The following is a 12,647-nucleotide window of genomic DNA, read 5'->3' on the forward strand; positions in this document are numbered from 1 at the left end:
TTTCCACTGTTTGAAGTCTACACAGATATGAAACACAAAAGACACTTACAGCATGGTGGGAGATATTTATCAAGACAGTTCCAAGGTAACAATGGAAAACAAAGCAACCAACCTGATGTTTATCTGTTTTTCCCGATAAAGATTTTAAAATTAATAGAGTCACATTGATACAACAGTATTTGACAATGAAGACAGGTTAACAGCAAAAGTTTACCAATGCCAAGAGTCTACCTCATTGCTTCTATGTTTAGCACCCACAGTAGGGGGAAAAGATTAACATACCTGAACGCCCTGTTTTGTCTAAATATTTTTTCATGCGATGGTTGTAAGGAAATACAGATGTTGTGGCTCCAATCTCAGCTCCCATATTACAGATTGTGGCCATTCCAGTACAGGAGATGGAATCCACCCCAGGACCATGATATTCTACAATGGCTCCAGTGCCACCCTTCACAGTCAGGATACCAGCTACTTTCAGAATGACATCTTTTGGTGAAGTCCAGCCAGACAACTTTCCGGTCAACTTAACACCAATGACCTTTATATAAAAAAAAAAAAAAAAAAAAGGGACTAGTTCGCAAGAAAATGAGTGTATTAAAATACATTTCTACTACAGTTCATGTTTTTATTTTTCCTTTCAATGATTATCTGGGCTTTTGCAGTGCCTTCGAATGTAAAAGGCCACTGCATTTGCTGCAATGGCATTTTTTTTTCCAATGGTTTCTCACAATCTATTAGTACTGTCTCAGAGAGGGAAATGGTCTCTCTCTGGGCCCCCCTCATATTAAATGGTCCTGGTGACATCCCAAAGTGATGTATTAGCACAACCCTTGGAAGTTTTGTGTGTAACAGGTCCAGGAACCTAGACAGAGATCCACCAAGGGCACTGTGCATGGAAGCATGCAGCTACTATCTTCAACATGGCACTTACATATGGTGTGGTATGATGGAAAGCTTGAAATGTATAAAAATCAGTATGTGTAAAGAGATTAAAGATGTCAGCAGGTATTTGCTCACATCATTGTAGTTTACCTCCCACCCAGGGAAGCTCTGCCTGCAACCAGGAAGTGACACTTAAGATACTTCAAGTTATATTTCCTCTTAAATCACACACAACTAAAATACAAGCAAAGTTGGTAATGTTCAATAGCAATCAACTTACGTTCGGACATTTCAGTTCCCAGGGAATCCCGGCCATGACATCCACAGCGTCAGCACCTCCAACACCAATGCAGATTCCCCCCAATCCACCTCCATTAGGAGTGTGAGAGTCTGTACCAATGAGGAGTACTCCAGGATATGCATAGTTTTCCAAGATAATCTAATGTAATCAAGTAAACAAAATGTATATACTTTTGAATTGATACAGATTTTTTTTTGTTTTCTTTTTAAATCCCTGAGGGTAGGAGAACATCTACTTCATTTAAGGGTAGGAAGGGGGGCGGGGGGGGAAAGGGTTAGGGACAAAAAAAAACAAACCTCCCCCACAATTTTAGTTTTTATTTCCCTCCTAAAGTCCTTCATTGCTTTATCATGTTGGGATGTGTGAAGCATTACTTTAAATTCTTTGAAATTATGATGTTGCAAGTGATGTTGTAAAGCAACACAGCAGTTCCCAGATACATACCGTTGCAACAGCTCCCCCCCCCCATAAAATTTACATAATAATGTTACTATATAGGGCTTTTAACTTTCAGGGGAAAAGAGCAGTCACCCATACCACCATCTGAAACTTTTATATGAAAGAACAATGAAACAGTCTCTTCAACCTTTAAATTACTTTGACTCAGGAAGTTGTAAAAGCAACATTATCCTGGAGGTGATCTGTGGCAGGCAACAGAGGACATTATGCATGTACCACCAATACACAAATACAGGTCACTGCATTTTTTGTTGCAATGTAACGACACCTTATTTTTCTACAATAAAAAATAAAAAAAATATTACAGCGATTGCCAGTTGGCAAGCCCAATACCAGGAAAACAGACATCGGGACAAGCCCCACCAACTAGTTCATTACTATTACTGTACTCTCTCATGCTGAATCAACTGTTTAAAAGGGGAAATTCTCAAAATTGTAGAGCAGTCTCAGTGAGGAGGTTTGCCCCTCATTTCAGGTGAGGCCAACATATGCCAATAAGTCATATCTACATAGGCTAAAGAAAAAAAAAAAACAAAAAAAACCCAAGTAGGCACACAAAGTTTAACTGGAAAGAAAAAAAAAAAAGTATAGGTCATTTAGGTGTGTACACCTTGTATTCCAGTTAAAGAAGTTTGAGGTTGCAATCTTACCAATTGTATAGTAATCGGCTATAGAAAAAAAAGAGGATTTATGTACTTACGTTAAATCCGTTTCTCTGATTCCGTCTAGGGGACACTGCTTACCATGGGGATGTTCTAAAGCAGCCCCCTAAGGGTGGGACTACTCTGAAAACTCCGCTCGTAAAGCACTAGCGAAATTTGCATCTGCGGATGCAAATACATTAAACTGGTAAAATTTTGTAAAGGTGTGGACAGAGGACCAGGCGGCTGCCCTGCAAAGCTGGTCTGCAGAAGCCCCATTTCTAGCTGCCCACGACGCCCCTACCGATCTGGTGGAATGGGCCGTAAGTCTCTCCGGCACAGGACGGTTAGTCTTTATGTAAGTTTGCTTGATGGTTGACGTAATCCATCTTGCAATGGACTGTTTTGAGGCTGGCCAGCCTCTCTAATTAGCATCATAAAAGGACAAATAGAGAATCAGTACGTCTGATCTGAGAAGTTCTTTTGACATAAATGCGGAGAGCCCTAACCACATCTAACTTTTCCATAGACTGTTGATACGAATGGGAAGTAGATGAAAAGACCGGAACTACAATTTCCTGGTTCAGATGGAAAGCGAAAACTACTTTTGGAACGAAGGAAGGGAGGGTTCTTAACACCGCTCTGTCCTCGTGGAAAACCAGATATGGTTCACGGCAGGACAGAGCTCCTAATTCCGAGACCCTACGTTCAGAGGCAATAGCCAAAAGAAAAAGGACCTGCCAGGTCAACCCCTTCAAATCTGCCACAAGTAATGGCTCAAAAGGAGGCCCCTTAAGCATACCAGTACCCATGGTGCTGTAGGCGGAACATAGGGAGGCTGAATATGCAAGACTCCCTGGAGGAAGTCCTAATATCTGGTAAATCCGCTAATTTCAGGGGGAAAAAAAAAAAAATACTGAAAGAGCCGATACCTGGACTTTTTAGGGAACCTAACCGAAGCCCTGCTTCTAGGCCATCCTTCTGGTTTGCATCATAGTGTTCACTATGCTGGAGGGAAAAACCTCTAGCCCTCCAGAGGCTGGCTTCAACAGCCATGCTGTTAACTGAGCTGAGGTAAATTCTGGTGACGGAAGGGACCCTGCAGAAGAAGGTCGTCTCGAGACGGAAGACGGAAACCCTGTCCTTCCGCCATAGAGATTATGTCCGCGTACCAGACTCGGCGCGGCCATGAGGGAGCTATTAGAATTACTGTCAGACCGCCCTGCCTTACTCGTCTGAGTACGCGAGGAAGCATGGGAATCGGAGGAAACAGGTATCCCAACCTGAACCTCCCATGACATCGTCATAACGTCCACTGCCACCGCTAAGGGGTCTCTTGCCCTTGCGCAAAACCTGTGAACCTTTCTGTTGTGTCAGGAGGCCATGAGCTCCATGTCCGGAAGACCCCACCTCTGAACCAGAGACTGGATAACTTCCGGATGGAGTGACCACTCCCCCGGCATCATCTGGTTTCGACTTAGGTAGTCCGCCTCCCAATTTCTTATTCCTGGAATGTATACTGCCGATCTTGCTGGAACATATTGTTCTGCCCAAACCAAAATTTGAGCTGCAATGACTCCTGGTTCCTCCTCGCCTGTGGACATATGCCACGCCCGTGGCATTGTCGGACTGAAATTTGACTGGGTGGCCCTGGAGGAGGGACTGGCCCCCCCGGAGGGCCAAAAGAATAGGAGCCGGAGGTGCAGGATTACCGCCCCCCAACCTTTCAGGCTGGCGTCCATTGTGGCTATGATCCATGGCCATGGAGCGAAGGATCTGCCCACTGTCCTGTGATCCTGAATCAGCACCACTGAAGCGATTCTCTCGTCCCTGGAGATAGAGAGATCCTCTGGAGATCCAAACGTAGGTGGGATCCTGACCATTTTGTTAATACATCCCACTGAAAACATCGAGAATGGGCTCGACCAAAGGGGATGGTCTTGAATGAGGCCACCATCTTTCCCAGCAGCCGCATGCACAAGTGCATTGAGGGGCTGGGAGAAGACAAGACCTGAGTTGTTATACTCTGAATAGAACTGATCTTCTCGACAGGCAGGAACACCTTTTGCTGGCTGGTGTCCCCATAATGAGCCCTAGGAAAACCATGCGTTAACACGGAACCATCTGGGATTTCCTTAAGTTTATTAGCCATCCATGGCCCTCGAGAACCGCCAAGGTGAGGGATAAGTGATGACGTAAGCAATTCTCTGTGAAGAATTTGATGAGCAGGTCGTCCACCTTCAAGGAATTCAGGTCGTGCCTTATTGAAGACATGCTGCCATAACTGACATGATCTTCGTGAAAAACCTCGGAGCTGTTGAGAGGCTGAAGGGGAGGGCCCGAAACTGATAGTGGGAGGATCCCACCGAGAATCTTAGGAAAGACTGATGGTGGATCCAAATCGGAATGTGGAGGTATGCGTCCTTTATGTCTTATAACGCCATAAACAGATCCTTCTCTAAGCCGTTTATCACCGACCTTACGGACTCCATCCGAAAATTTTCCACCCGTAAGAGCACACTGAGGCCCTTTAAGTTTAGGATGGGTCGAAAGGAGCCGTCCGGCTTCTTGACCAGAAACAAGTTTGAATAAAAACCCCTGTCCTTTCTGGTAATCTGGGACCCTGCAGATAACTCTTTGTGAAAGAAGAGAGGCGACACAATCCTGTATTGCCTGACTTCTTGAAGGATCTCGGGGTAGCGGAGTTATGAAGAAACGATGTGGAACCAGTGGCCCAGCAGGTCTATCCTGTACCTCTCTGATATAATGCCCCGAATCCAAGGATCTTGGGAGGACATTGCCCACTGTACCTGAAACAACGACAGACGTCCGCCCACTGGTGCCCCCTCTAGAACAGAGTGGTCGTCAGGACGCAGGCTTCTCCTGGGTCTTAGAGGCCTGGCGCCTAGCTGCAAACGAGGATCTCCCCCTGGCAGAGGAGCCTCGAGAATTAGGCTGTCTGCCTCTAAAGGACTGTCCTCTAGGTAAGGAGGTCCCCCGAAAGGGCTGACCCGAGGGTTTCGGCTCCTGCTAGGGAATATCAGCAAGGAAGAGCTTTTACCCCCCGTTGCCTGAGAGATCAGGGTATCCAATTCCGGGCCTAACAAACCTGCTGCAGAAAAAGGAATGGTTTCCACTGACTTTTTTGATTCCGCATCTCCTTCCCAGTATTTCAGCCATAACGTTCTTCTTTGCTGAAATAGACGCAGCCTGAATAGAAGAGGATACAGCCGCTGTGTTCTGGGCCGCCTCATAAAGGTACCCCGATGCCTCCTTTAAATACAAAGCCAGGGGAAGTAAATCAGAGTCCTGCAAGGCCTCTGCCAGCTGGTCTGCCCATGCTTCCATGGCTCAAGCCACCCAAGCTGAAGCAAATGTGGGCCTAAAGGAAGAACCCGCAGCCGCAAATATAGATTTCAGCTGGGATTCCACTCTGCGGTCATTGACATTCTGCAGAGATGCAGAACCTGGAGCTGGAAGTAAAGTGTGCTTGGCCAATCGGGCTATTGGAATATGCACTTTTGGAATACTCTCCCAGCGAACCACATCTTCCTCCTGCAATGGATACAGGGAAGAGAACCTTTTGGGAACAGAGAACCTCTTATCAGGCCGTTTCCAGGCTCCTTCTGCAATATCCTTAAGTTCTACGGAAGGGAGAAAACGGATAACCTTTCTTTTGGCCTTCTTAAATAGACTTCTGTCTCTAGGAGTAGTATCCTCCGGTTCTGGGAGGTCCAACGCTTGTCTCACTGCTAAAACCAAATCATTAATAAATTGGCTTTTAGAGCCTTCTTCCTGTCCCAAAGGTTAAACCTGGTCAGGATCAGAATTAATTTCCCCCTCTTTCTCTGAAAACTCCTCAGAGTCTGAAAGGACCATAAGGGTATTATCAGATCTAGGCCTCCTTTTAGCAGGCAGAATGTTTGGGGATTCAAGTAACTGGTTTAGTTTATCCAAACCCTTTATAAATGCTGCAGACCATGCCGGTTCTGTGGGAACAGGGGCTTGGTCTGTATGAGAAGAGGAAGGTTCTGGTATAGACGTTCCAATAGAACCTGTGTAACAGGGAGGCCCCACTGTGTACTAGTATTATTAGCCACCGAAGTAGCCACAGTAGATAGCAATTGACTAGATTGAAAAACCATCTGTGCTAAAGAGGAAACCGACCGTGTCAGGGAGGCCACCCAGGCCGTTTCCTCCGTCATTGGGGCTGAAATATGCTGGGCCTGCGCAGACAGAGCAGAGCGCCAACGGGTCCTTCTGCCCACAAGGTAATTTTACATTACATTTAGAACATGTAAAATATTTTGCAATAGGACCCTTTCCCTTATCTGACATTTCTTAATAAAGGAAGGCACACCAAACACAGACTTAAATTGTTAAATTTAGCTGAGTAGAGAGAGAGAGATATAAATGTGTGGAGAGAAAAAAGTAAAACTACAAGTAATCAACTAATCTAGATATAAAAGTTGTACTTGTAATATTTTAAACACAATATAATACTTAAGCAAGTAGGAGAACTATAATATAACCCCTACTAGCCCACTTGTATACAGCAATACAGAGTATGTGTTTAAATAAATCAGATACTTAGCCCATAGGCCAAACAGGGGAGAAGTCCAACAGCAGTATCCTGGTGCCTGCTCCCTCAGATCTGTTCTCTCTTCCCGGGCTTCTCCTTGGCGCCAGAAGACTGGGATAAACCATCTCTCTCTCTGGAAGGAGGGGGGAGCTCTATGTGTTAGCTCCACCCCTTCAGTAATGCTGCCTCTGCAGCGATTCTGTGTTCAAATAAAAAATTAAAAGTATTATGTGGCAGAGTAGTGGAGACCTCCAGGGGAGGTCTCCGCAGCAGATAATACCTGATGCCCCCTCCTATGTATGAGGGGGATCCTGGTATAGCCCCCTTCTCCTCTCCTCCGTTTTCCAAGATGGCCGCCGCCAATGCAATATCCGATAACCGGCGCTCTATGCCTGGAGTGGCAGCGCAGGTTATCGGGGAGGCTCCAGGAGTGACAGCGGTCCGTGAGACCGCTTGCCACTCCTAATTCAGGCACCCATTCTTCTTCTCTCCTCCTGTCCCTGTCAGTGAGAGCCGCTGGCTCTCATCTGACAGGGTAGTGCCTGCGTTGCCCTGCTGCGAGTGTGTTCTCTATATTAGAACACACTCCAGCACTGCCACCTGTAGAAAAAAAAAATTAAAAGAATAAAATAAAAGTTAAAAATTAACTACAGTACTAAAACACTGCCCAACTCCATGGGCACCTAAAAAAAAAAACTGACAGGAGGAGGAAGAGGCAGGGGGATTGTAGAGGGGAGGGGTCTGTCGGCAGTACTAAAAGTTAACTAGTTAGGTGCCAACTCCCCAAATCCCTCCACAACCCATGGTAAGCAGTGTCCCCCAGACTGGATGAAAGAGAAAAGCATATATCTTGTGGTTTTTTTTCCTTAGTCAAGGCTTAGTTGGTGGCAATAGTAAGCACGTGAGGCGTAGTAAAGATTTAAAAGCTCATCTGAAAGGTGACCTTGAGCCTAGGATGCAGTCACAAGACTAAAGAGAAGTAAAGGAATCCCACAATGCAAGACCCCTACAAATCTCATGTATACATTACCTAGTAGATGGCCATTTAAATTTATACACTGCCTGCTCCATAACATTAGGGGATTCCCGCTTTAAAAACTACATTTTATTAAACTTGTATTCCTGTTTTCCTACTACAAAGGAATATATTTAAATGGGATGTTCTACTTAGAGATACATTTTACCAAGTCCCCTATCTTCCCCAACATGTGTATTCTGGTGGGGCTCCATCCCTTGTTCTTGGATCTCAGCACGTCAGCCAACTTTAGTGCTGCGAAGATCTCTGCATAGCATGGATGATAAAACACAGCAGCTCTACGATCATTCAATTCAATTAATTCAATTAGAATTACAGACCTGAGCAGCACCAAAAAGTTAATTGCTTAGGTCCAGCTATACATGCTAAGACTAAATAGGACAAATACAGTGGAAGTACTTTTAACATCAGTCAACAAGAGGTTAATTTCTTAGATTTGAATATTTATATTCAGGGAGGACAAATTTTCACCAAAAATTATCAAAAACCCACTGATGCCAATTCTTTTATACCCATTAACAGTAACCACTATGCCCGGTGGTTGGATAATATTCCACTGGGCCAGTTTCAGAAAATTAGGCGAAATTGCACAGATGTTGGAACTTTTCGGTTACAAGCAAAAGCATTAACGGACCAATTTTTAGAAAAAGGATACCAAGATGACGCTTTAAATAAAGCTTCTGATATAGATAGGGGAGAATTGATGACCCCTAATAGAACAAAGAAAAAAAACCCAAATTACAAATGGGGGAAAGGAATATACCTTTCATAACAGGATATAATACTCAATATAAAGAAGTTGAAAAGATCATTAGGCGTCACTGGCCAATTTTGAAAAATGATGAAGATCTTAAAGACTTTATTCATGATCCTCCTACCTTAAGAAATTTACTGCTGAGAAGTGCTATCACTCAACCATCTAAACAATTTTTGAGAAACAAGGGGTTTTATAGGTGTGGGCTATGTATAGCATGCAAACACACGAAACCCTTGTCGAAAAATATAACGGAAGTAAAATCCAATTTCAATGGCTATATCTATAAGATAGAGGATTTTATTACTTGTGACACAAAAAAACTGCATATACTTAGTGGAATGTTTGTGCGGCTTACAGTATGTAGGCAGAACGGGGAGAAAACTGAAGGAAAGATGGGCAGAACATGTTAGAAACATTAAAAAAGGTCAGGAGAATCAGTCATTATCCTGTCACGTAAAGAATTCACACCAATGTAATACTGGGTCTATTAAAACGTTTTGTGGGTTAAAGAAAGTTATAAGTCACTGGCGTAACAATGAATCTGTCGGTGACTTCGCAAGGGCAGAAATGAAAATGATTTATACCATGGGCACTTTGGCCCCTAATGGCCTGAATGCCGATTTAGAAATTAAATGGTTTTTGGGATGAGCCTTTAATATTAATAAATTTTATCCCCGATTGTAACATCATGGAATATACTCATCTCTTTGTTTATACTCCTGCTAGTGGGGGTCTATATAGGAGGAGCTTTACTATAGGCAATTACATCTTACGTTTTATCAAGGGGTTAACGGTGGATGTTACCAGTTTTTGTTAAGGGCTGTACGGAGTCAAATATGTTTAACGCTTTTTTCCATTGAGCCAAATTACAGTACTAATTTATGTGTAAATCTAGAATATAGATATCTGCAGATTGCATTCATGTGGATTGAAGTTTAACCTGATTTGTTATCAATAAGACCTGTGATGGATTACCAGTAAAACCTGTGGTTTTATTACTTATGAGGACAAATACATCTTCCGTTCGATTGAGGGGTTAACGGTGGGGTGTTACCATTTGTATTATAGGCTGTATGGAGTCCAATATGTTCAATGTAACTTTGAGCTAAATCATAGCATTAGTTTATGTATGAATCTAGAATATAGATATCTGCAGAATGCATCTATGTGGATTGAAGTTTTACCGTTTAATGTTGATTGGTCACCAGTAAGACCTATGTTTTTACCACTTATGAGGACAAACACAACAGTTATATTTCTCATGAAGACATTTACGGACGCTGAATGAAAAAAGTTAATTATTTGTAGTATCCGAGCAGATCAGATTTAAACAACATTGTCATGTGATCTTGTGCGCATTTAATATGAAAGTAGTTGGATAGAACGTCTTATTGGTTATACGTATAAGGGATTGTTCACTCACTATGCCTGGATAAAGATTATTGAATCGAAACGCGTCGGGTAACATAGAGTGAGTGACGTCAGACGCCCGGTGGGGGAACTTATGTGTGGAAACTTCAGCTCTTCTCGGACAGCGTACAACACGAGAGTGTTACCCGGCACATTCACAGCTGGTGTTGTGGCAACATCTATTACGCTTGTTTGTTAGATCTGGAGGGTAAGAGTCCACCTGTTTCCCTATCTTTTTAATGTCTATGAGTCCATTGTAAGAGGTTTTTTATAAATAAAAGTTGTAAAGATTTTACACTATGGAATCTTTTTTCCTCCTAGAATTATGGCGGAGTGGAAGTTCTTTCTAAGGAGTAAAGAGTAATAATGAGGACGGAGAACAAACGTAGATGCTCGATGTGATATGCCCTATTTTCTATGGCTTCTAGTAAGTGCAAGCCCATAAGGGGTTAAAAAGAATCCTTTGTTCATCACGTGGTGTTTTTGTCAAGTTTTATACAAATGTTTTAAGGTTTTTATGGGTGTATATGTGATGCATACATACGAGCTGTACTATGTCTGCTTTTTATTTTATGCATATTCATCTGAAAAATGAGTGACGGGGATCGCTAAAGAAGAAGAATCCCCACATTCTATCAAGAATTTTTTGAAGGACTAGCGACTTTCAATTTTGGACTATTTATCCTGACATTTATATGCGATATCCTATTGCGCCAACTTCTCTTATCCTTGTTGTTTATATTATTATCTTCGTACTCATTGGGGATTGTGTACTATAGGTGGAGAGGCAGCTTTGGGGATAGACCGTGCAGACAGACATCTTTGTTTCATATTTTTACAGTGGAAGTACTGTTATTGGGAAGAAAAGGGGCAACATGTGCTGGCAAGCATAATCTTATACAAAGTATAATCCGTTCAAATCAATTAGGCAGAATTATTACAAAATCACAGGTAGTGATTTCTTAAAAAAAGCAGAATATATACAAAGACTAGATCAGAAACAAATGATCTTAGCAATACCTTCAGTGATTAATAACCATCAGTGATTCATTCATAAGATTGTATGCCGTGTCCAGGGCCGGTGGTAAGCAAGGTGTGGGACTACTTAGTAATTATTTTGGCTTAGCGGTGCCTTGAAAAAAAAAACAACTTATGGAGACCCTAAAGGTGCCTCAAAATGAGAAGGTTTGGGATCCACTGCCCTAGGCAAATAAAGTTGGGCTCACCTGATGGATGATGCCAGAGCCTGGTTTCCAAAAGCCAACACCATACTTGGCTGCAGCAGTTGCCAAAAAGTTGTAGACTTCCTGATTGACATCCTAAAAAGATGAAAACATGAAGAATTGTTACAGAGAACCCAAGTGGTTAAACGGAGCACAGAGCTAAAGAGATCATAGGAGGGAAAACAAAAAACATAACATGTAACTTGGATTTGTTCAACACAGCCCTTACCTTTGCTCTTTTCAGATCCTTCTCACCACCAAGCTGGGCCTCAATCAGATGGTCACAGTGGATGGTTGAAGACACCGCCACTTTAGGCAGACCACTGCTAATGAACTGCATCATGGCCATCTGGGCCGTGGCATCCTGCATGGCTACCCTATCTGGGCGTAAACGAAGATAAGACTTCCCCCGTATTATTTCCTGTTTTACAGGATGATCAATATGACCGTACACAATCTTCTCTGACAGGGTAAGGGGACGGTCCAGACTGGAAAAGTGTAATAGGAAGTGTTATTTAACATACAGCTTAAAAAAGAGTCACAAGTAATGCTCCCACATGTAAATACTGCATGAAACTCTTACATTTGTCACAAATAATACATTTGGAGACATTCAATTGGGAGTTTAGCAAAGTCTTGCAAATTAAGAACAAAGACAACTTCACATCAAAATCACTGGTGCGGTTTTCATAATTTGTAGGGGAGCATGCTAGGCTACCAGTTAGCATTTATGTAGTTTTTAAATTAAGCATGGTTACATGTATAAAGGGATTACATGGAGAAATGCAAAACAGTCTTCTTGGATATAATTATGTCTTACCGTTTACGAACAATGTTTATGTTTTTTTCCAGTTTCTCATAGCTGATAAACTCATTGGGCTCAAAGTGGCTCATTGCTACCTTGGTTCTCATGATGGCTGAAATGTGGTACTTGCGAGCTCCAAAGCCCAAGGCTTGCTAGAAGGAAGAAAAAAAATAAAAATAGAGATAAGCCTCATCATGTTTATTATTCTGAAATGTGACCTTACATAGAACAAAGTTGATGCAAAGACTTAGTTAAGCCCATTTATAACTAGACTATCCATAATACACAAGTCACTAAAATATTCTATATGAACAGTAAACATTTTCCACTGATTAAGTAGTGTAAAACACAAGTGTAGTACAATGCTTAGAGCTACTGTCTCTGGCTTTTGCACTTTCATTCAATACTAATGTCAGTTTGGTACTGCAGCTAGCAAGTTCACAAAAACATGAAACACTAAGATAACACTCCCAATCTTCTATTTATTCATGAAGTACTATGGAAAAGCATCACTTTATAATGTAACAAAACTTTAATATAATAGGTTATAA

The 12,647-nt window shown here is 42.4% G+C and overlaps 1 protein-coding gene across 1 annotated transcript in view; it reads right to left on the minus strand.

Moving 5' to 3' along the window:
• ACO2 (aconitase 2) overlaps positions 1-12,647 on the minus strand; it is a 57,561-nt gene that overhangs the window by 34,350 nt on the left and 10,564 nt on the right. The window contains exons 2-6 of the mRNA XM_075182817.1: positions 12,112-12,248; positions 11,521-11,779; positions 11,295-11,387; positions 1,163-1,321; positions 283-538 (exon numbers count right to left, since the gene is read on the minus strand). Of these exons, the coding sequence (XP_075038918.1) occupies positions 283-538; positions 1,163-1,321; positions 11,295-11,387; positions 11,521-11,779; positions 12,112-12,248 (904 nt within the window). The remainder of the gene's footprint in view (positions 1-282; positions 539-1,162; positions 1,322-11,294; positions 11,388-11,520; positions 11,780-12,111; positions 12,249-12,647) is intronic.

Source organism: Mixophyes fleayi, chromosome 8, assembly GCF_038048845.1.
Source record: "Mixophyes fleayi isolate aMixFle1 chromosome 8, aMixFle1.hap1, whole genome shotgun sequence".
NCBI lineage: Eukaryota > Metazoa > Chordata > Amphibia > Anura > Limnodynastidae > Mixophyes > Mixophyes fleayi.